Raw genomic sequence first — 26,896 nt, 5'->3', positions numbered from 1 at the left:
CTTATGTTAGTCTATCCTTACATGCCTTGTATAATTTCATTAACACATGTTCTACATCATACTTGATAAATTGCTCTCATGTTTTAGTTCAACTTGCTTCCTCTATTATTGTTACATGTTATCTATTTCATTGTTGATTATCATTATTTGAAGTTATTGTTCATGTTATCTCTTCCATTATTGTTTGTCATTACTTGAAGTTATTGTTCATGTTATCTCTTTCCTTGTCGATTTCTATTATTATAAGTCATAGTTATACGTTATCTCTTCCCTTGTGAGTTATCCTTATTTAATAACGTGGTTATACCTTATCCCTCATTGTTGAGTTATTGGTGTTGAAATTGTGAAAATCGTTATCACTTTTAGGCAAAACTGTTATTGTTGAAACATCTTCCTTATTGAGCATCTTTACATTTATTATTGTAGTTGATAATCTTGTGGTGGAGTTGTGGTCTATTGTTGTGAAAACACCGATATTATAATTTATTGGCAAGTTATGATATATGGGCACTTGTGGTGAGAGTTTTTGTTGTGACATGTTATTGACGCACATGCAGCAGTATGAGGTGGGACTTATGTCCGTGTTACTTGCAGGGAAATTACGTGAACCCACACGGTCTCATAAGGTGGGCTCAAGTGCCTGTAGCTATTTTGGGAAAACTGTTTTCAAAACCTATTTCAAATGTTATACTCACACGACGGCTTAAGAAAATATTGTGATTGAAAGTGTGCCGTGTCGTTACATCCTCCCCCTCTTAAAACAAATATCAGCTCTCGAAAGAGTTTAGAGACATACCTGAAGTGGTGAAAATATCAGGATAGCGGCTACACATATTATGCTTGGTCTCCCAAGTCACCTCCTCAACTGGTTGACCCCTCCACTAAACCTTTACTGAAGCAATGCTATTCGTCCTCAACTTTGGGACGTGCCTTTCCAAGATGGCCACCGGCTCCTCAAAATAAGACAAATCCTTATCCAATTGGACTGAGCTAAAATCTAACACATGGGACGGATCACCATGATACTTCCGGAGAATAAAAACATGGAATCTCGGATGAACTGCAGCTAGACTATGTGGCAATACAAGCTTGTAGGCCACCTCAGCAATCCTCTCAAGAATTTCAAAAGGTTCGATATGCTTAGGGCTCACCTTTTCCTTCTTCCCGAACCTCATAACACCCTTCATGGGAGAATCCCGGAGCATGACCCGCTCTACAACCATGAATGCAACGTCGCAAACCTTCCGATCCGCATAACTATTCTATCTAGATTGGAATGTACGGAGTCAATCCTGAATCAACTTAACTTTTTCCAAAGCATCCTCGACCAGGTTAGTACCCAATAGCCTGGCCTCGTCTGACTTAAACCAGACCGGAGACCTACACCTCCTCCCACACAATGCCTCATATGGAGCCATCTGAAGAGTCAAATTGTAACTATTATTGTAGGAAAAATCCACAAGCGGCAAGAACCGATCCTAAGAACCCCCGAACTCCATAACACATGCACAAAGCATATCCTCCAATTTATGAATAATGCGCTTGGATTGTCCATCCGTCTAAGGGTGGAGCGATGTACTCAACTCAATCTGTGTGCCTAACTCATGTTATAAGGCCTTCTAGAATCACGATGTCATCTACGTACCCCAATCAGAGATGATGGATACCATCATGCCATGAAGTCGGACAATCTCGCGAATATAGACATGAGCCAGGTGCTCTGAAGAATTAGTAGTCACCATCGGAATGAAATGAGCCGACTTGGTCAATTTATCCACAATCACCCATACTGCGTCAAGCTTCTTCTGACACAATGAAGCAACCCACCTGGTCTCTGGTGCTCGTACTTCAATTGCTTATAATTTAGGCACCAAGCTATAATACCACTATGTCCTTCCTCATCCTCCTCAACCAATAGTGTTGCCTCAAGTCCTGATACATCTTAGCGGCATCCGGATGAATAGAGTACCGCGAACTATGGGCCTCCTAACAAATAAACTCATGCAGCCCACCCAAATTGGCACACATAGCCAGTCTTGCATATGTAACGCACAGTCATCCCCAATAGTAACCTCTTTGGCATCGCCGTGATGAACTGTGTCCTTGAGGACTAGCAAATGGGGATCGTTATACTGACGCTCTTTGATATGATCATATAGAGAAGACAGAGAAACCATGCAAGCCAGAACTTGACTCGGCTCTAAAACATCCAGTCTAACAAAATGGTTAGCCAAGGCCTAAACAACGAATGGTAATGACCTCTCTTTTGCCAACAGATTTGCTAAACTGCCCAAGCTCTCCGCCTTTGGACTCAACGCATCGTCTACCACATTGGCCTTCCCGGGATAATATAGAATGGTGATATCAAAGTCCTTAAGAAACTATAATCATCTTCGCTGCTACAAGTTGAGATCCTTCTGTTTGAAAAGATGGTGCAGACACTGGTGGTCGGTATATACCTCATAAGGGACACCGTACAAATAGTGCCACCAAATCTTTAAGGCATGAAAAATAACTTCTAATTCCATGTCGTGGATAGGATAATTCTTCTCATGCACCTTCAGCTGTTTAGACACGTAGGCAATCACCATACTATCTTGAATCAACATCGCATCGAGGCCAACATGTGACACATCACAGTACACAGTGTAAGACCTCAAACCTGTAAGCAATACCAACACTGGTCTGTAGTCAAAGTCGTCTTGAGTTCTTGAATCCTCTCTTCACACTCCTTAGTCCATCTGAACAGAGCACCCTTCTGTGTGAATCTGGTCATAGGTGCAATAATAGATGAGAAACCCTCTACGAAACTATGGTAATACACTGCCAATCCAATAGAACTCCGGATCGCAATGGCTGAAGACGGTCTTGTCCAACTCTGCACTGCTTCAATCTTCTTCGAATCTTCCTTGATCCCCTCACTCGACACCGCATGATCCCCAAATGCCACCGAATCAAGCCAGAATTAACACTTTGAAAATTTTGCATACAACTTATTTTCCCTCAACGTCTGGAGTACAATCCTCAAATGCTTCTCATGATCCTCCCAGCTCCGGGAGTACACCAAGATGTCGTCAATACACAATGACGAATGAGTCAAGATTGGACTGGAATACATTGTTCATCAAGTGCGTGAGTGTTGCTACGGTATTGGTCAGCCCAAATGACATCACAAGGAACTCGTAACGACCTTACCTATTCCTCAAGGTAGTCTTCGAAATACCTAGATCCCTAATCTTTAGCTAGTGATAACCTGGCCGCGAATCAATCATTGAGAATACTCTAAAACCTTGTAGATGATCAAATAGGTCATCAATGTGTGGCAATGGATACCGGTTCTTCACTGTTACGTTTTCAATTGCTGATAATGAATACACATGTGCAAAGAACCGTCCTTCTTCTTTACAAACAAGATCGGAGCACCCCAAGGTGACACACTAGGTTGGATGACACCGTTATCAATTAACTCTTGCAACTGATCTTTTAACTCCTTCAACTCTATGTGGGGCATACGATATGGTGGAATAGAAATAGACTGAGTGCCCGGCAATAAGTCAATAAAAAACTCCATATCCCTATCAGGTGGCATGCCCGAAAGATCAGCCAGAAATATATCTGGATAGTCTCTCACCATCGTAATTGACTCAACAGTATGAGTATCAACACTGACATATCTCACAAAGGCTAGATATGCATCACACTCCTTCCCAAACATCCGCTTTGGCTTAATGAAAGAAACCACCATACTAGGAACATAATCCAAAGTAGCCCTCCACTCCAACCGCGGCAAACCTGGCATAGCCAATGTCACCGTCTTGGCGTGACAATCAAGAGTAGCATGATAGGGAAACAACCAATTTATGCCCAAAATAACATCAAAATCTACTATACATAGGAAAAAAGGATCAACACTGGTCTCAAAACCACCAAGAACAACTAAACACGACTGATACACATGGTCAACAACAATGGAATCTCCAACAGGCGTGGACACATAGACACGAGAAATCAAAGAATTATGGGATATACCGAAATACGGAGCAAAGCAAGATGATACATATGAATAAGTGGAGCCTAGATCAAATAAGATTGATGCATCTCCATGACAAATCGGAATAATACCTATGATTTTTGAGTTTAATGCAACCGACTCAGTCCTACTCGAAAAAGTATAACATCTGGCCTGACCTCCCCTTCTAGGGCAACCCCTACCCGCCTGACCTATACCCTTAGCTGGCTGAGCAGGTGGAATGGGTTTTGGTGCGGTAACAATAACCTAACAAGTGTGGGGAACCTATGGAATAAGTGGATCCTGAGTAGTCTGTGGAGGTGCACCCCTCCTGAGTCTGCGGAAGTCCATTTCCATATGAAAGGTATCATCATACTCAAAACAAGCTCTCAGAGGATGTCGATGCTGAAACTGGCTCGGGCCTGGTCGGTTGGACTGACCACTGAAAGCACCCTGTGCAGGAGGTACACTAGATAGTAGCGGTGCATAATAGCCAACGTGAGACCTGGGAGTAGCCGGAATACCATTGGAAGCTGGAAGTGTTGAATGAACTGGACAACTCACATAGCCTCTACCATGACGGGCTGCGATTGGGGCACGTGAACCACTATATGTGCTAGAATCTCGAGGCCTCTTGTCCTCCCTGTCCTCTCTCTCCCAGCCCTGCATATATTCCAATCTCCATGCGATCTGTTACACCTACTGTTATGGAGTATCAATCTCCAACTCTCGAGCCATGCTGAATCTACTACCATAGTTGAGGCCCACGATAAATTGGTGGGCTCGCTATCTGACTGTGGAAACTAAGGTAGGTGCATGTCTGGACAACTCACTTAACTTGACAGCATAATCTGATATGGTCATAGCACACTGGTGCAACTACTAAATCTCTGCACGCCCTGCATCCTGAAGGCTCTGGGAACAAACTCCCTCAAGAACATCTCTGAAAATGGATCCCATGTGAGTGAAGGTGCATCGGCGGGGCTACCCTCCTCGTAAGTCCGCCACCACTAGTACTCTGGTCCCAACAGCTAGAAAGTAGTGAATTCCACCCAGCTAGTCGCCATTATACCCATGGTACAGAGAAAATGGTGGCACTTCTCTAGAAAGCCGTGTGCGTCTTCTGTAGCTAGGCCACTGAAAGTAGGAGGATGGTACTTTTTGGAGCTATCAAGCATGAGCTCCTCCTCCTCATATGTTGTTGCCCTAACACCAGGCTGAATTGGGACAACCAGCTACATTGTTATAACCATTAGGATCTGGTCAACATGGACCCGCTGCTCTGTTGTATGGGCTGCGGGAGTTTGTGCTTCTCCCCCAGCATGAGATGTGGGCAGTGCAAGTGGGATCAACCCCGTCTTAGCTAGAGTACCAAACCTACTCAAGAACTATATGAGAGTTTCCTGAAGTGTAGGGGTAGCAACTATCGCATTAGGTGCCAGCCCCCCGTGGCGGTGCTCTGGGCTCCACCACGTGCCCCTCCTCGACCTCTACCCTAGACCAGGCCTCCAGCAGCTCTAGCAGGGGGTGCGGGTGTCTGGTCATCAGATCTAGCGATGCGTATCCTCACCATCTGTAAGTGAATAGAAAAACAACGATTCAGAATTTGAAGTCAACAAATTCATATGATAAGGTATCAATGAAGTGAAGTTTCCTAACAGTCTTGTAGCCTCTCGAAGATAAGTGCAGATGTCTCTGCACCGATCCGCGAGACCTTACTAAACCTGCTTGTGAATCGTAAAACCGATGAACCTCCAACTCTGATACCAACTTATCACAACCCCAGATTCCCTCCATAGGGTGTCGTGATGGCACATAGTCTCTAAGATTGGGTACGCCTAACATAAATATAGAATTTAACTGAGAGAATGATAAAAACATTCAAACAACTCAACAACTATCATAAATGAACTATGCAATTCAACAAAACAAAACTCCCAAAAACCAGTAATAGGAAGTCATACGCTCTACAGGAGTATACTGAACATCCCTATACAACAATATCTTTAAAGAATGGAAAATGAAATAGAACTTGATAAAGGGTGACTCTGAGGCCTGTGGATGCCGGCAGGTATACCTTGAAGTCTCCAAATCCGAGCTCGACTCATTAGTGCCTAGGCTGGTACCTGGATATGCACAAAATGATATGCCGAAGCGTAGCATGTGTACACCACAATGGTACTCAGTAAGTACCAAGCCTAACCTCAATATAGGAATGACGAGGTCAGGTCAAGGTCCTACTGGAATAAATAAGAAAACTGAACATATATAAGACAATGTGATAATGATAAACAGTGGAAATGAAACAAATGAAGAAATATACAAAAATAGCTATACTGAACTAAGGCAAATAAGGCATCATGGAAGAAAACAAGGAATAGTATGTCAAGGAAACAAAGCAACCAAAACACAAATGATGTAATAGAAAAGAATCAACAAGAATCACTACTGAGGTATCGCCTAGTCGTCTCATTTCACGAATCAAATCACAATCTTTCTTTATATCTCCGGGGGAGCCTTGGATTTAGTTTAAAAATTATTTTTTCCGCAAAATAGCTTCCTGCGTTTTAGTCGACCTTATCACATCGCATGGCTTCAAGTAGTTCTCCTACCAGCAATATGCGCATCAATCCCACCTCATCTTATCGCATGTGTTTCAACCCCCAATCCTTATACCACCGCATGCGTATCAATATCACAACGTATCACAAATCGCACCTCAAGTGTTCATTATCACAACTTGCCAAAAAGTCAAAAATAATAGTATATCCACAATAAATAGCCAATGGCTACCATAAAATGTGCAAACGTCTCAACAATAACAACCGAAAGTGAATGACTCACAAGAATAGTATTTCAACAAATTTACCAATTTGCCTCAATGTTAATCACGACCTTTATAACTCAATACCAAATCCAACAATAAGATATTCCATGAAATAAAAACTTCAAATAAGGAACTCACAACTTAATTAATGAATAAGGAATATAGAGATCAATAATTTGAACTAAACATGCAAAGACAATTAACGAGTAAGGGGTAAGACAAGTATTAACGATGTCAAGTAAAGCATGTGAAGATACACTAATGGTGATGAGTATAACATATTATGGCAACTCAATTAAAAACATGAAATGAATCTACATAGCTAAACCTGGTCAATTAGCATATTTAGCCCGTGTACGTACTGGTCACCTTGCGTACACGGCTTCCACATATCACAATAACACAAAACAACACCAATTCTAAGGTATATTTCCTCACACAACGTTAGGCAAGACACTTACCTCAAAACATGCTAACTCAATCCACTAGTAAGCTTTTCCCACAATTATCCAACTCTGAACGGCTCGAATCTATCCAAAACAACTTCATACCATAAATACAAACTATATGAAGCCATTCCAAACGATAAAGTTGCAATCTTAAAAGAGAAACACAATGCCAACTCATAAAGTCAACCCTAGAATCACGTCTCGAAACTCGACAAAAATTACAAAATATGAACACGCATTCGATAATGAGTTGCGCCTTCGCAGGTGCGGACGTACCCTCGCACCTGCGCTCCTAGATCTTTCTCTCACTCTCGCACCTGCGATGCACCTCCGTATCTGCGACTTCGTAGGTGCGGACAATCTTTCGCACCTGCGATCATTGCCCAACTTTGCCCAAACCACACCTGCGACCACTGGCTCGCACCTACAACCTCACACCTGCGGCCCTAATTGGGCAGGTGCGATAACACCAGATATCAGATGCCTCATTTTTTCTTCCATGTCCAAACTCGATTTGTTAACCATGCGGAATCCACCCGAGGCCCTCGGAACCTCAACCAATAATACCAACACTTCCGGAAACACATTACGAACTTAGTCGAGCCTTCAAATCTTACCAAACATCGTCAAATTCATGAATCACACCACATTCCAAGATTAATGAACTTTGAAACTTCAACTTCTACAATCGATGCCGAAACCTATCAAATCACGTCCGATTGACCTTAAATTTTGCACACAAGTCACATTTGACATTACAGACCTACTCCAACATCCGGAATCAGAATCCAACCCAGATATCAAAAAGTCCACTTCCGGTCAAACTTCTCAAAAACCTTCAATTTCCTAACTTTCACCAAACGACTCCAAAATGTCCTACGGATTTCCAAATCCACTTCTGGGCGCGCTACCAATACCAGAATCACCATACGGAGCTATTCTCAGACTTAGAATTCCAAACGAACATCGATAACATTGAAATGCACTTCAACCCAAATTTATGGAATTCTTCCAAATTAATAACTTCCACAATAGGTGTTGAAACACTCCTGGGGTATCCAAAACCCGATCCGATCATACGCCCAAGTACGAAATCATCATACGAACCTGCTGGAACATTCAAATCCCGATTCCGAGGCCGTTTACTCTAAATTCCAATCTTAGTCAATTCTTCCTACTTAAAGCTTTTGAAATGTGAATGTTTCTTTCCAATTTAACTTTGAACATCCGAAAATTCAATCCCGACCACACGTACAAGTCATAATACCTGAAGTGAAGTTGTTCATGGCCTCAAACCGCCAAATGATGCGCTAGATCTCAAAACGACCGGTCGGGTTGTTATATTCTCTCATACTTAAACATACGTTCATCCTCGAACGTGCTAAGAACTGCGCTGCACTTGTCTGAAATAATTGCTTAATATCTCATGCACTTACCCATGCTACCACAACTCAATTGAGCACATTAGCTCAATCAAATATGAAGATATTCTCTTTTATTTAGGTAGATAAGCCTTAGAGCTCAGTTCCAACATCCGTGATTCTAGGCCCGGCCTGCTTCTAACATACGAACACCGTATCAATCACCACACGATGTACCAGAACATGACTGCATACCTTTGCCATAATCATACCATGCACCGCAACATTCACATGACCATAATAACATCCTCTGATAACAATAGCCGAAACTCCACGAACATGATGCTTACCATGCTCCTCATGGCATATATAAGTCTAGTTCCAACTCTTGAAATACTGCCGCAGTGGAAAAGATGCGTAGAAATTTACAACCAACTGCCGAGTCAACCATTCATTGAGTTTCTCCCCTTGACAAGAACCATTACCTCATTCTGGACTGAATACCGATACTTACTCTTTAACTATGCCTCATACTGATCTGATCACACTGACTCTGGGTCCAATAATCCCGTCTTTCCCAGTATAAGTTGTTCAGGCAATAAGCCACCTCAGACGCTGCCAAAAGTCTCATGTGATGCCACAATATGCCAACAACTACAAACTTGAATGTGATACATAAGGAAATCGATCTCTGGAAAGAACTACTCAACCCGCGTAACTAACTAGACAATCGAAAAAGTGTTACGAACCTTCCTCAGAAAATGGAACACAAAACACACGAAAATAGATATAGGGGACTGTACTCACATCACACTGTTGCGGCACGCAACCCGATCCGAAAATAAAATCTATATAAGGAGATACTTATCCAGCTAGAATGCTCATTATTACCAAATACTCGAATATCGGCCCTGAGCATGCTAAGAGCATAATACCATCCCTGAGGAGACATATATTGCCATACGCTACAAAAGTCAAGCACAACTAAGGTGCGCTATATGATCTAAATATCGAGAGCCATCTTGGTCACATAACATCATCGCCATGCGGAACCTCAACACATATGAAATTAACAAGCCGTTTCACAACTCACACAGCACAATATAGTATTACATGAAATATCCGATGATGAAATAACATCCAACGTCTGAATACTCCTCCATAAGGAGCGCTATGCTGAAATGAACACATCCGGCCTGACATAGAGCCCACCTTCATATCGAAATCCATCCATGGACCTCAAGCCGATTCGGATCACACCGTACTAGTCTAATAATATTTCAAGGGCTAATAGTAACCCTTTACCCCCATAACACACAAGAAAAACCATCATATCCGGAACAACTTCCACAATCCTCAACCAAATGAACCGAGCGCCCTCCAGGCATAAATTCCTAATTAGCGATATTAATAAAATCTTCATACTTAGTTCCCATTCTTCAATCAATCAAGTGACTACATGTCACACTTATACAATCTTCCCGTGGGATATGCTCCCATGACCTTCCGCACCAGGTAACAAGTCTGCACACCCATAAAAAAAATATTCGAAGTCACTACTCAAAGCTTGTTACACATAAGACCGATCTCAGGTGACGCTAAAGACAATACCAGCTTACTCTAACCATCTAAATCCTTTCCCGCTCATCTGAGCTCCCGACATTCTTGTCGACACCAAACCGCAACCTTGATCCTCAACTGTCATGACCCAAACCGATGGGCCGCGACGGGAACATGGTACCTTACTCAACCGAGTACCAATGTAATGTATCTTTCTTATTACTTCATCATATATACATGACATACTGGCCTAATAGACCAACATGATCATTTATAAACTCAAAACATAGGCCGAAATGGCCGTACAATCTTTCACGTACACGACATATGTCTACAAGACTCTATGAGTACATAATTGTCATAAGGTCGGGACAGAGCCCCGCCATACCAAACCATACACATCTAAATCATACTGACCAAACAAGCAACTCCGGAGCAAATGGAGTGCACCAATATCTTCTGCTAAGCTGATCGCCCACTTAGAGGACTCTCGACCTGTCTATCGAGACCTACGGGCATGAAATGCAGCGTCCCCAGGCAAAAACGGACGTCAGTACAAAATAATGTACCGAGTATGTAAGGCACTTATACTGAAAGGTGAAACTGAACTTATAATATAATAACTGAAAGCAACTGGAAGTCAATGAAAATCTGAAGATATGCATATCTGCTGATACTGACTCAACTCTCTCAATATAGTAAGTAAAATAGTTGTTCGGCCTTATAAGGCTCGGTATATATATAACTGCTCTGCCGTAGTGGGCTAGCTCATAAGCGCTCGGCCATACTAGGCTTGGTATATAACTTACCATCTGATCAGAGGTTCCCAATAGGGGCCTGCCCATTGATTATAGCTCGATGGTAATGAAAATACTGTAATATTGTAAATATAGATTCTCTGCTCTCATGAGTGGAAAAAAGGAAATACTCAATTGGATATAAAGTCCCGATAAGGAGAATACTGAAACTTAAAAGACTAGGAAAATATACGTAAATTTTGGGATATGAATTTTTCTTTATGCCTCGTTATCAAACTCGTCTAATTATGAGATCATGCAAAATGAAGGAAGAGCTTAGCCTTAACATACGTGGAGTAGGAAAAACTCCGTATGATATTCTTGGAAAAGGTTGCACCGTACTCCTTTAGGATCACAAAATCTCGTTGCTATTATGCAGTATAATTTGGTATTAATTTCTTCACAATTTTAAGAACTGTCCTTCCTATTTTAACATAAAGTCCCATATGAACTCCAAAATCTCCTCCAAAAATTAATTTTTTATATCAATTGAACACAATTATTAAGATGACTAACATAGTCATTCTTTCCACGTTTTTTAGGGCTAAGTGCATAGTATACTTTCATTTTTGAGATGGGGAATGAACATTGCTGAAAATTTCTTATGGAAATCGTACATTTCATATCATCTCTCTTTGTTAAAGATGTCTTTTATTATAATGGATGTGGAACCCACTTTACAAGGCTTATTTTGCCGACAAGTTTCTCCAAATATGACACCTTGTTATGTAATTCAATAGTCATTACTTTAGACATGGGTTGCTGCCATGTTGGGGTGGATTTAAGCTTATCCAAAGTTTATCCACCCATTTCCTTAATTACATGATTAATCTTCCACCAAAAATACACAATTAACCAAATAGCGACATAATTAAGAATTATATCAAATTACTTAAAATAGTACTCACTTTTGTCATACTTTATGCATCTTACTATCACGGTCATGTGGTACCTTGTATGGCACTAGTCCGTAAATACCGGGTATTTTAGCTCGGGCCGTATTTTATCCCAAAATGTCAAACTTCGACGAAATTTATTTGTTTCGATTGTCTTATCCTCTCGCCTTCACGAATTTACTTATCCCTTGTTTGAAATAACATAATACTTATAATCTCAAAATAATCTCATTCCCGAGCTTACGTCGATTAACTTACAACGAAACTTTAACGTACAAAACAAATGCGGTATGTAACATCTCATTTTCGAGCTTTTATCAATTTATTTATGGCGAACTTCCACATACAAAAATATGGGGTGTAACATCATCCCCCGCTTTGGAACATTTGTCCTCGAGTGTTGACTGATGCACTTATCATTTTCATGACTTATGCCTTCCGATTACTTAGTACTCCTCTTGCCATCTAGGCAATTGTTCTGTGAATGAATCCCAAAGGCCAAGTCATTCCCCCTTTTAGGCCTCTTTCTAATACCACGACTTGTAGTCGGAATCTTTTCAATCTCGTAACTGTTGCTACCTTCTATCATGCAGCTTGTATGACTTTGACTTTGTAAGTGCGCCTATGCGACTGTTCTCTTCTCTTTCCTCCAGCTTTTAGCCAATCTCTAGGCTTCACTTTGTGAACATATACAAAATTAGGTCAAGCTGTCCCTCTGGGCGTCATTAGCTTTAAGCCATACTATACCATAATTCTTACTTCGATTTATCGCTGCGGAGGTTTGCTACCAAATTCCAGCTTACTCTTGTTTCTTATCCCATATGTATAAATCTAAGTCCTTTAATGCGTCCCCATTACTGTTCATCTTAAGAATGACGACCTAATATCAACTTATACTTTGTGACTTTTGTCCATCCATTATGATTTGCTTCAATATTGATCTACAATATACCACTAATAATTTGATACTTTTTACGTAAAACCTTGCCCCTAGGGCTTATGTTGCATCGAGGAATATTTGAAGTGATTTTTGTAATCGTATTTCACAGTTCTCGATGTGATTCGCCTTATGAGGGTATTCTGATCTCGTTCCATTCGCGAAATCTTTTCTCTTTCTCCCTTTTTTCTTTCTTCAAATCATTATTCAGTCGAAGGCCCAACCATTATCTTTTATTTGTCACAATTGCACCTTCATTTCTCTACCAGGGCAACATTCCATCTCTTCTAAATTCTACTTGTCTTAGACTCATTTGAGTTCATTCATGCTATACTGAGCCTTCTATAACTTAGATAACACATCGGCTCTCATGTTTTCATGGGCTTAATCCCGAGAACTGACCCATTCTCGTCACCTTCTTACTCGCCCTTTCTCATCCTTACTCCTGTCATAAAACATTGTCTCTTTACTATAATTTAGCGTGCGACCTCTACGTATCTATTTATACTATTCACAACCTTCATTCAACTTGCTTGCATCATTGATTCCCTTATGTTATTCTGGAACATTAAGCGAGACATTACATCATCTCCAACTCTTCTTTACTCTCTTGACTAGATCTCTTGGTTCTTAGAAACCATAGGCTGGAAGGCAAGCCACTGACGATGCTGCTATCGTTCTTGGATATAAAATCCCAGTGCTTCTAACCTTCTATCTAAAGCATGGACTATTCACGATCTTCTACCTTTGAGTATCTTGTACGTTGTTCACCTTTACCTTACTTACCTTAAAATCTTGCATCGAATCTTCTATCTCTTTCCTGACCTCCCTTCCACATAAGTATAATTCACGTCCATAAATTGAAGCTCTATTATAATACTTGCACCTTTGGTGCATACACAATCCGGTGAGAACTTCATACCGACTTCTTATAAGGTTGGTACTTTTTCTAACTAGCTTCCTTATAGAGCCATTATCGAAAATGGTTGTTGCATTATCTCTGTTGCACCTCTGATATTAAGAGTGATTCTACCATGTTCTCAAGCTTAATTTCTATAATTTTCTAGGTCCAATAATCAAACTCTTGATTTACTTCGTTGTTGTAACTCTTTAGTTTCCTCTTCCTTCTGATCAACCTTTATGTAGACTTAATCTATCTTCCGATCTGAGGCTCATGGTAGTAGTTATTACTTTAGCCCTTCATGGACTCTATGGAATATCCATGATACAATCTTATAACAATTCAATCTTTTTTCTATATTCCGGGCTCAATTCTTTCTTTTAACCTATACCGGAATCATCTACGGCTGTATGATTGTCAACATTTATGCCACATAGATAATACTCCTAAATCTTTGGTACATTCATTATGTAATTATCTCTGGATCATTGATCGAATAATTCCTTTCATTCCTTCTCAACTTTCTTTAAATGCAAGCAATTACTTTTCCTGGTCGTTCTGCCTCCTTGTTGCGTGCATACTTAGCTTATTTTAGTTCCCACACATATTGGAATTCCATACAACCCATATGATCTTGAATATCACCTTTTGATTTTGATATATATGTTTTTTTCCTTCTTCCCGTTCATTAGCCACGATAGGTGCCACCTGCGGATGGAGTGTATACAATGTTGTTGTGAGATTGTTGTTACATGACCATTTCCTCTTTAGGTGACTATGCTTGGTTAAATCCTTCTTCCTTATTTCCTTCGCTAGTCTTTCACTGTAGTACTTAGGGAGGTCCCTCTGATTCTTGCAAGGCTGCAAGCTTATTACATCGTATACTCGACAGAATTTTTGATGTTCGTACTCACATATAAAATTCCTCAATTACTTACCTCCATAATTATATGCTTGTACGGTTGCTCCCGATCTGAAGTTTTAACTGTCTTCCCTTAACACATATACAATATCTTTAACTACCCCAACTCCTATCCGAATATTTCTCAAGGTCACGATGTCATATCTGCGAGACTAAATTTCCCATGTTGGAGTTCACTCCGTTTATCTTGCACGATCTATTGATTTGTCTGTATCCTCTTGTCTAGCCATAACTAGGCTCTTCCTGAATCAACTACTAACTACTCATTGGCTCATTCTCATATCAATATTCTGCGTAATATTTCATGGGTCATTTCCTTTATCTTAACTTACGTCCCGCACTGGCTCCTTATCAATCAATAACATCTCAGGCAGGAACCCTTACCTCATCTCCTTGACGTCATGTTTGCATAATGTTCTGGAATCGTAGCGTATCTGCAGGACTTGAATAAGTGCAATCTTATCCCTTTCTCATTCTTATCACATTCTTCCTTTACCATTTCCATAGTTACTAGAACTACTTAATTCTGACCTAATGCCACATAACTTCATATTCCCCCCTTTAGGGGAGTACTTAAGATTTAGCGATACGACGATCTACCCATAGATGTTTTACCTCTTTATCTTTGGCTTCTTTTCACATCATTGATGACCCTTACTTGCCTTGCGGTAATCCTTCTGTACCAAGGATAACAAAATTCCTTACTCACGAGGGAGACACCTAGTGTGACTAGCACACACAGTCTCTTGCGCTTAACTTTGCTCACATTGCTTGCTTTTGGGAAGCATCTTCCTGAATGACCTTTTAAGGGTTATTCTTCTGCCATCCATTCTATTATTGCCAGAACGCAATCCCTGAATCTCCCATGATGCCGACTATTATCAAATCACTCAGTCCCTAATTTATGTTTAGTTTATCTTGTTCACCAGTCCATACTGATTTCTATTACTCTGGGTCTAACTTTTCCTTCCGGTAGTTGCGTTGGAGTCAAGAACTTATTTTTCGAAGTGAGGATATGACTTTATGGCCTATACTCTTTTGTTTTCTCAAGGCCTATCACCTCTTGTTTTTCCCTTTACTTGTCTATAAACTCTGTAGTACTATCATTTTTTGATCTAACGGTGTCATCCATGTACCACATTTTACTCATACTGCTCCATTACCTCTCATCTTATTTTCCTGCTAACATTCCTGCCCATCACTTTATTCTAAAAACTCGAATAAAATATTCTTTTGCTTTTAGCCCATCTTGCTCCATCCATTGGCTCCTCAAATTTCCTAACATTCTCTTTCTATCAGGGATGGGAGCCACACTAAGGTAATATTTATCCCTTTCAGGCTTCCAGTGCTTATCTTTATAGTACTCATATCTAGCTGTACTATTTTATGGTGCACCATCGAGGTGTCTCACAAGGAGATCCATTACCACTTTTGCTCTATCCTTCGGAAACATCAACTAACTCTACCAATCCATCCACTATTTTGGGTCACTCTATCCCCAGCCGGATCCTAATAACTCGTCCTTCTCTTAAACTATGTTTGTTACCACCCATAGGGCAAAACTGATATTGATGTGGCCGATTATACATACATCTGTCACTGCTGAAGGTAATTCAAAATACTTATATCTCCCTTCCTGAATCGTAAATAATGATAATCTTTATTAACTGGATACCTCTACCTTTTTCATCTTGCTTCTTTTACTTCTTGAAACATGTATTTATCTTCTAGATCTCTCATTGCCTTTCACCATAAAGGTGGATAGATATTCTTGCCTTAAGGATCCTTTTCAAGAAGCTTACACGTAAGGTACACATATGTTCTGTTGTAGACCTCACATTTATCCATCATAGGAATAATGCAAACTCGAGTTTCTCTTAACTCAATTCTTCCATAGCTATATCTCTACCAATCATCTTTCTGGATGTAGGTATCGTCGTATTATGAATAAGAAAGAGTTTAGGATATTGAGTTCTTACAATGGAGCTCTAGCACACGATCTAGAGTAAGAAGAAACAGTGACAGTCTTAAATGCCCTGTAGCCTCCTGCTTATAAGTGTGGTGCACAACACACCCATAAAAAAGACCCTAGTAGACACGGCTTGTACACTCCCTAGGACAGAATACACTGATACCACTTTTTTCATGACCCAAACTGATGGGCTGCGACGGGCACCTGGTACCTTACTCAACCGAGTACCAATATAACGTAAATTTCTTATTACTTCATCATATACACGTGACATACGAGCCTAATAGGCCATCATGTTCATTTATAAACTCAAAACATAGGCCGACAAGGCCGTACAATCTTTGACGTACACGACATATGTCTACAAGTCTCTAAGAGTACATAATTGTCATAAAGGTCGGGACATAGCCCCGCCATACCAAACCATACATATATAAATCATACTGACCAAACAAGCAACTGCGGAGCAAATAGAGTGCACCAATATCTTCTGCTGAGCTATTCGCCCACTTGAAGGACTATCGAACTGTCTATCGAGACCTGCGGGCATGAAACGTAGCATCCCTAGGCAAAAAGGGACGTCAGTACGAAATAATGTACCAAGTATGTAAGGCACTTATACAGAAAGCTGAAACTGAACTGATAATATAATAATTGAAAGCAACTAGAAGTCAATGAAAATCTGAAGATATACTTAACTGCTGATACTAACTCAACTCTCTCAACATAGTAAGTAAATTAGTTGTCCGGTCTTATAAGGTTCGGTATATATATAACTGTTCTACCATAGTAGGCTCGCTCATAGGCGCTCGGCCATACTAGACTCGGTATATAACTTACCATCTGATCAGAGGTTGCCCAATAGGGGCCTGCCCATCGATTATAGCTCGATAGTAATGAAAATACTGTAATACTGTAAATATAGATTCTTTTCTCTCATGACTGGAAAAAAGGAAATAGTCAATTGGACATTAAGTCCTGATAAGGAGAATACTGTAACTTACAAGACTAGGAAAATATACGTAAATTTCGAGTTATGAATTTTTCTTTATGCCTCGTTATCAAACTCGTGTAATTACGAGATCATGCAAAATAAAGGAAGAGCCTAGCCTCAACATACCTAGAGTAGGGAAAAATCTGTATGATATTCTTGGTAAAGGTTGCACCGTACTCCCTTAGAATCGCAATATCCCGTTGCTATTACGCAGTATAATTTGGTATGAATTCTTCACAATTTTAAGGGCCGTTCCTATTTTAACATAAAGTCCCATATGAACTCCAAAATCTCCTCCAAAAATGGATTTTTGATATTAATTGAACACAATTTTAAAGATGACTAACATAGTATACTTTCATTTTTGAAATGGGGAATGAACCTTGCTGAAAATTTTTTATGGAAATCTCACATTTCGTATCATCTCTATTTGTTAGAGATGTCTTTTATTATAATGGATGTGGGACCCATTTTATAAGGCTTACTTGGCCAGCAATTTCCTCCAAATATGACACTTTGTTTTGTAATTCAATAGTCATTACTTTAGACATGGGTTGCTTCCACGTTGGGGTGGATTTAAGCTTATCCAAAGTTTGTCCACCCATTTTCTTAATTACATGGTTAATCTTCCACCAAAAATCCACATAACTAAGAATTATCTAAAATTACTTAAAATACTACTCACTTTTGTCATACTTTATACATCTTACTATCATGGTTATGTAGTACCTTGTATGGCACTAGTCCATAAATACCGGGTATTTTAGCTCGGGCGGTTTTTTATCCCAAAATGTCAAACTTCGACGAAATTCATTTTCTTCGATTCGCTTACCCTCCCTCCTTCATGAATTTACTTATCCCTTGTTTGAAATAACATAATACTTATAATCTCATTCCCGAGCTTACGTCGATTAACTTACGACAAAACTTTAACGTACAAAAAAATGCGAGATGTAACATCTCATTTTCGAGTTTTCATCAATTTATTTATGGGGAACTTCCACATACGAAAATATGAGGTGCAACATCAACTTCTGAATCCCATGACGATCACTGCACTTAATCATGCCAATGCGCAAGAGTGCAAGAATCTCACAATAACTCCTGAACCACTAATAGGGTAGACACTTCATCATATAGAAACCTTTTACTTAACTCATTTCAAGGGAACCACTGCAACACGTGACGAAATTATCATATCTGCAGAAAATACCAACCTCAAGTAGTGGTCTAAACCACCATAATTCTTCTGGGATCCATCTGCACATAACAAGCCATAATACTCGAAATTCTCCAAATAAGATCAGTTACGGCGACCATCAAACCTCGCACATACCTTCACCAATCACATGAGTAACCCGACACACTGAAGAAGCTGATCATTGCCCTCATTATGCCAATTCAACCATTGCTAACCACACCCAAATTCTCCTAACTTACTCTGGATCTTCTTTCGAAATAACAACAGTTCCTTTATCAATATAACGAACTCAATCCGCACTCATCCCGAGTGACCCAATTTCACAAGACCACATTGTCTCCAAAACCCACGAACCATTTCATACCCTCCTTGTGCGCATAATCGCGCCTTCAACTGATATACTTATTCTGATAATTCTAACATAAATCCAAAGTTACATGCTCTCTTTCCTCTCAAGATACTCCATAGACCAAAGATAGCATGGAACACTCCAAGCTCCTTTATCATAATCCGCTGCATAAGCTCGATATTCAACAGTACTATGGACTCAAAATCCTTAGGCACAATGCCTTAACGTTTGAATCCACTAGGACCGTTATTAAGATTCACCCACTCTGACTTGGTCCCAAACATAATCAACTCCAAGGCTCTACTAGCACAGGAACGCCCTCTCAAAAAGCACCCGGCTGAATCACTTTCCTTGTTAATCACCTTTACATGAAGCATAAATCCTGAATCTTCCCAAAACCTGAACATGACTCAATAAGGCCAACTATAGTAGACATTGCTCAATCCTTTGCTCAAATTACTGATGTTGTTCTCTTTCCTTATTAGTAATAACCCACTAATGTGCCAATAACCGGAAATCTCACAAGTAGACAACCATGCGATCCCATCGTTGGCGGTGGGGCTCTCCCACTTAGCCTGAAGCTACCATTGCATAATTCCGGAATCCACCAAGACTCCTTATCCCCTATTGACATGATCTTGCACAATCAACCCGCCAATTTCCCTAAAAATCTTCCTGTTAACCATTTCATGAACACACTGAATCATAAGCCACGTCTTCATATTCAACCTCTCACCGAATAGCCAGTAGCATTCTTCGTAGAAGCTTCGTCAGCTACGCGACCGCTGACCTGCTCACAGGAGACAACCCACTTGTGGAAATTACATGCCGACGTCTTCCAACGTCGCTGCACTGGGTACACTTACTACATAATCAATAACCCATCCTGAGCCCGTGCTCATTCACCAGCTGTACAAGTCCATTCACTCCTCATGGACATCAACTGAAAGGTGCGACAGTACATTCCTATCAAAAATCATGTTGTAACCTTCTTCATATCAAGAAACTCCTTTCTGTTGTTTCCAATCTCCCGCCGTATAATAGCCAATATTTTAAATTTATGTCCGTAGACCCAATCACCATCCACCACAATTCCCAAATCACTCTAAACATTCCTCAAGGTCTGTAGCTATCCTATCACAGAACCCACATGTTACTCTGCCACTCTCCCACTTAGGTTAAACCCTCTCATTTAAGCAAGTACTCAACTTCTGTTTCTCACACTTGGCCTTCTAGGAAATTAACCACAACAAGACACCTCTCACATGTCCTTCCTCATCATTCGCTGCCCATTTGTTGCCTTAAATCAAAATCTACCTTTGTAGCACTTGAACCGATAGACCTCTACCAACTTTAAACCTTTCCAAAGATTATATTCATTGAGCCCTCAACACATGTACCACAGATAAAGTCCTGAACCACTGCACACTGCGATCTCTGACAGCCGCTTCCCCGACATTGTTTTACACTACCCTGCCCTGAAGGTGAATTGATGAAGACCGTAACACCGGCAAACATAACATATTTAATCAAGGGCGAAGACATCACACTATTGATGAAAAATTCTACCACCCTCGAAAATACTAAATCTCGTTATTCCATCAACTAAAATATAAACATTCCTGGTCTGATTGCCTTTCCTTTGCTGGAAATAAAATACTGGATCTCTGAATCATGCACTGAGTAAACCTCCTTCCAAGCCATTCAATGTTTCGAAAGCAAACATGGTGCGAAAGCAACGCACGAATCGTCATACCAATTGGTGCATAGCCCCAAAACCATCAGAAATACAGCTACTGAACTGAGATGACAGAACATCCTTCCACAAGGCGATGACGTTAGACCTAATAGAATACCTAGGGGGAAACATCCTGCTCTACATCATTAGTGCTATTAAAATTCCTTGATTCCAACTTATAGTAAGCGCTTCGCGTAAGATTAAATAGGAAGGAAGTGAAGGCATAAGCTTCAAAGGAATCAAATCGCACGACTAGGAATCAAGAAGGGAAATGCTCCTAACAGCCCTGTAGCATCTCGAAGATAAGAACAGATATCTCTGTACCGATCCGCAAGACTCTACTAGACTCTCTCATGACTTGTGAGACCTAAGTAAACCTAGTGCTCTAATACCATGTTGTCACCACCCAAAATCCATAAAGGTCGTGATGGTGCCGGACACCACTTTCAGGCAAGCCAACAATAAGTACTTAATTGGGTTCTCATTTTGTTACTTTTGAAAACATATTTTTCCTTCAATTTAAATCATAAAAGATGAAGTTTACAAGATAAATAATAATATATTTAAAATTTCCAATACAACACAACCCATAATCCTCCCAAAACCCGTTGTCACAAGTGCATGAGCATTAACAAGGAATGTAAAATAAAATACAACAGCTGTCCGGAATATAAATTGGACAGGAAAAATGTAAGTACTCTGAGGGAGACTTTTTTAGCTGCGGATCGTCGTATAGAATGCAGCTCAGCTAAGTCCCTGCCATAATCGCGCCTCTGCGCCTACAAGACCGCTAAACATATGTGTACATGCACAAAAATATGCAGCAAGTGTAGCACGAGTACGCAAATAAATGCGTACCGAGTAAGTATCCCGCCTAACCCTGAAGAGGTAGTGACGAGGCGTCGTCTTTGACACTTACTATAGGCTATAAATAAATGGAATAATATCATTAAATTAGATATGGATTAATTAATACGGTTGCAAGTCCATTAGTCTGAAGTAAGTAAACAGTTCTTTCATAATTAAGGAATCTCCAAATTGTATCTCTCATTATTTAACGATTATATCTCCGGCCAGTGAGGCCATATCAAATTATCAGTTTATCTCAAACCAGGGAGGCAATATCGTTATTTATAAATTTCAAGGCAAGCAATACAAGCATGCGCAAGTCATGACGAGGTCGTACGAACCGATCCAATAATTATTTAAACTGTGCACTGCCATAGGGTCGAATAGAGCGAACCATAGATGCATCTATTTAATCTACCGAGGAATTCGGGCCGATCCACAAAAGATAACACATTCAAATAGTCAATCAAGAATTCATCAATGGGCAATTAGCCAAGGAAAAAGGCAATTTCTCTTTTAAAAGTCAAGAAAACGATGTCTAGCCTTTTAGAAACTTACTAGCAAAGTTCGATATGATTTAAGCATTTTAAATTGACAACAAGATTGCAAATATTACAAGTAAAGCATGTTTTTGGGTCCTAAGCTACCCGAACTCAAGCATAATAGTAGTTACGCACGGACTCCCGTCATCTCGTGCGTACATAGCCCCCACAAATAGGAGCACGCATTCATTTATTTCACCTATAGGGTAAATTCCCTCTTACACGGTTAGAAAGGGGACTTACTTTGCTCCAAAGTTCCATAACCGGCTTCCGTAACTTGAATCGATGCACATCTCTATAAAATTAGGCAATAATTATGCAAACCCATTAATATATACTCAAATACTCAATATAATCCAATTTATAACAATTTCTAACCCCGATCGAAAAGTCGATAAACATCACCCTCGGGCCCACTTGCCCGGATTCAAAACATATTCGAAGATAACTTTACCCATAACCTCACAAACTCAAATATATAGTTTATTCTCAATTCCATGCCCAATTTTGTGGTCAAAATCTAAAAATACCAAATTCTAGGTCTTCTACCAAAGCCCCATTTTTATACTAGTTTCCATGTTCCAACCCATGTATAATTCACGTATTTAACTCACAATGGGAAGAAACCACTTACCTAGAATTTCTTGATGAAATCCTACCCTTGAAGCTCTCCAAAATCGTCCAAACCAAATGCAAATGGGAGAAAAATGGGCCAAGTCCCGTTTATAAAAGCGCTTATGCTCAGCGACATTTCCGCACCTGCGGCTTCGCAGGTGTGGCCAAAACCTCACACCTGCGCATTCCTTCTGCCTAGCACTCTTCGCACCTGCGATTTTCCTTCCGCATATGCGCTTTCGCAGGTGCGGACATACCCTCTCCCCTGTGCTCCCAGACCCTTCCCCCACTCTTGCACCTGCGACGCACCTCCGCATCTATGACCTCGCAGGTGCGGACAACCTTTCGCACCTCCGATTGTTGCCCAGCTTCGCCCAAACAGCACTTGCGACCACTAGCTCGCACCTGTGACCTCGCACATGCGGCCCTTATTGCGCAGGTGCGATCACACCAGATATCATCTGCCTCATTGTTTCTTCCAAGTCCAAACTCGATCCGTTAACCATGTGAAATCCACCCGAGGCCCTCGGAACTTCATCCAATTATACCAACACGTCCCAAAACACATTTAGAACTTAGTCGAGCCTTCAAATCACACCAAACAACGTCAAATTCATGAAATGCACTTCAGCCCAAATTTATGGAATTCTTCCAAATTGCTAAATTCCACAATAGGTGCTGAAATGCTCCGGGGTATCCAAAACCCAATCCAAACATATGACCAAGTCCGAAATCATCCTACGATTCCTAGGTTGTTTACTTTAAAATCTAATCTTAGTCAATTCTTCCAACTTAAAGCTTTCGAAATGAGAATTTTGCTTTCTATTTTTACTCAGAACTTCCCGAAATTCAATCCCGACCATGCGTACAAGTCATAATACCTGAAGTGAAGCTGCTCATGGCCTCAAACCGCCAAGAAGGCTAACTCTAAAGGAATCAATTCCACAAGAAAAATACAAAATTACGAATCAAACTCTAAAATCGGCTTCAAACCGACCCCCGGGTCCATGTCTCCAAATCTAATAAAAATCACAAAATCGGAAAGGCCATTCAACTACGAATCTAACCATACTAAATTCATCAAAATCCGACACCAAATCGACACTCAAATCCCCAAAATCAACTCTCCAAATCCCTAGCCTCAAATCCCCAAATTACACCTAAAAACACACCAACTAGGTGGAAAAATCAATGGGGGAAACATAATTATTGAAACAATTTAACCACAAGTGACTTACCTCAAGAATCCCTTCCAAATCTCTCTCAAAAAGTCGCCCAATGCCGAGTTCAAAATGTTAAAATGAAGCCAAAATAATGAATCCTAGCATTTATATGTTTGCCCAGTCAAATCGCAACTGCGGTTCAAGAATCCGCTTTTTCCGTCCCGCTTTTGCGGTGAAAACTTTGCTACTGCGGAAGTCAGTAATCCTAACTACATCCGCTTCTACGCAATCGCATATGCGGAAAACCCATCACACCTGCGACCTCAACTGACTCCCTTCATCTCGGTAATTGCGCTCCACCTGTCGCACTAGTAGCATCGTACCTACGGCCAAGACCCTCGCAGGTGCGACCATACCATCATAAACCAAACATCAGTTGCTTCTAAAACTATATTCCAAGTCTGTTAACTACCCGAAATCAACCCGAGGCCCCCGGGACCTCAACCAAACATACTAACAAGTCCCAAAATATGATACTAACTTAGTCGAGCCTTCAAATCACCTCAAACAACATCAAAAATACAAATCGCACCGCAATTTAATATTTCCAAAATCTATAAACGACGCCGAAACCTATCAAATCATATCTGTTGGACATCAAAATTTTCCCACAAGTCACAAATGACACCACGAACCTATTCCAACTTCAGGAATCCCAACCTGACTCTGATATCAAAAAGTTCGCTCCGGGTTAAACTTCCCAAAAATTCAATTTTCGCCATTTCAAGCCTAATTCTACTACGCACCTCCAAATCACAATCTGCACATGTTCCTAAGTCCAAAATCACCTAACAGAGGCATCAAAAGTCCATTCCGGGGTCATTTACACATAATTCAACATCCGGTCAACTTTTCCAAATAGGCATTCCATTATGAGACTAAGTGTCTCATTACACTCCAAAATTTCTCCGGACCCGAACCAACTAACTCGGTAAGTCACATAACAATTGTAAAGCACAAAGGGAGCAGTAAGTAGGGGAACGGGGCTACAACTCTTGAAATGACTGGTGGGCCGTTACATCCCCCCTAAACAAACGTTTGTCCTCGAACAGGTCTAGAAGCATACATGGAGTCAAAACTAGGTGTGGATTTTTACTCTGCATCTCTCGCTTGATCTCCCAAGTAGCCTTCTCCATGGGATAACCTCTCCACTGCACCTTCATTGAAGCTATATCCTTTGACCTCAACTGTCGAACCTAGCAATCACAAATGGCCACCGGCTCCACATCATAAGTCATATCACCATCCAACTAAACTGTGCTGAAATCCAAAATATGAGACAGATCGCCGACATACTTTCGGAGCATAGAAACATGAAATACTAGATACACACTCGACAAAATAGGTGGCAAGGAGAGCTTGTAAGCTACCTCTTCAATCCTCTGAAGTACCTCAAATGGCCCAATAAACCAAGGGCTCAACTTGCCCTTCTTCCCGAACCTCATAACACCCTTCATGGGTGAAACCTTTAGCAGAACCTTCTCTCCAACCAAGTTAGACACATCACGGGCCTTTGGATCATCATAGCTCTTCTACTAGATCAATTTAACCTTGTCCAATGCATCCTGAACCAAGTCAATACCTAATGGTGTAGCCTCACCCGGCTCAAACCAACCCACAGGAGATCAACACCGTCTCACAAACAAATCCTTATACGGAGCCATATGAATTCTCAACTGATAGTTGTTGTTGTTGTAAAAAAGCTCTGCGAGTGGTAGAAACTGACCCCATGAACCCAATCAATGACACTAACGCATAGCATGTCCTCCAATATCTGAATTGTGCGCTCGAACTGTCCGTTCGTCTAAGGGTGAAATGATATACTCTACTCAACTTGGGTTCCCAACTCTCGCTGCACGACTCTCCAAAACTGTGATGTAAACTACATGCCTCGATCTGAAATGATGGTCATTATGAGTTCCTAGTGATGTCATTTGGGTTGACAAATGCCCTAACAACATTTCTGGATTTGATAAACCGGGTATTCAAGCCCTATTTTGATTCATTTGTGATCGTATTCATTGATGATATCTTGATCTATTCCTGTGGTTGAGAGGAGTATGAGCAACATCTTTGTATTGTACTTTAGATCCTGAGAGATAGTTACTTATATGCCATGTTTTCAAAGTGTGGATTTTGGTTGGACTCAGTCGCCTTCTTGGGGCATGTTGTATCTGCATACGGCATAAGAGTAGGTCCTAAGAACATTGAGTCAGTTCAGAACTGGCCTATACCTACTTCAGCTACAGAGATTCGGAGCTTCCTGGGTTTGTGATACACTCAAATTACACCTAAATAAATGGTGTAAGGCGGTCGATGTCAAATATAATAACCCAACTAGGTTGGGGTCGAATCCCACAGGGAGTAGGTGTGAAAAGGTTATTTGAATAGTGTGAAACTTGACTTAAGTCGTAATCCTACCCCGTTAGTTTATAAAGCGAGTGTTGTAATTGTGAATTATCAAGAAAACTATTTTGTTACAAGAATGTAATTAATTTGATTAAGGAAACCAAGGTTGTGTTCCCATCAATGGAATGTAATGCTATCGGTGTTAATATGATATATTGCTAATAGAAGGTCCTTTGATATGCAAATGGTTCCTAAATGACTACCCAATATTTTCCGATAGTTAGGTAGTATTTTCTCTTTATGATTTTCCAAATATAAAAGAGTTACAATTAAGAACAACCAATATATGCCAAATAGAACTCACTTATTCCTAAGCGATTCTATTAAATAGGGTTTAAAGCCTTA

At 40.5% G+C, this 26,896-nt stretch overlaps 1 protein-coding gene across 1 annotated transcript in view; it reads right to left on the bottom strand.

Moving 5' to 3' along the window:
* Positions 1-3,346: 3,346 nt before the first annotated feature.
* Positions 3,347-26,896, bottom strand: part of LOC138898495 (uncharacterized) — a 34,877-nt gene continuing 11,327 nt past the window's right edge. The window contains exons 4-7 of the mRNA XM_070184564.1: positions 5,511-5,582; positions 5,062-5,226; positions 4,450-4,672; positions 3,347-4,074 (exon numbers count right to left, since the gene is read on the bottom strand). Of these exons, the coding sequence (XP_070040665.1) occupies positions 3,347-4,074; positions 4,450-4,672; positions 5,062-5,226; positions 5,511-5,582 (1,188 nt within the window). The remainder of the gene's footprint in view (positions 4,075-4,449; positions 4,673-5,061; positions 5,227-5,510; positions 5,583-26,896) is intronic.

The sequence above is a fragment of the Nicotiana tomentosiformis genome, chromosome 9, assembly GCF_000390325.3.
Source record: "Nicotiana tomentosiformis chromosome 9, ASM39032v3, whole genome shotgun sequence".
In the NCBI taxonomy this organism is placed as follows: Eukaryota; Viridiplantae; Streptophyta; class Magnoliopsida; order Solanales; family Solanaceae; genus Nicotiana; species Nicotiana tomentosiformis.
The sequence above is the reverse complement of the archived record's forward strand: the minus strand, read 5'-3'. Positions and strand labels throughout refer to the sequence as shown.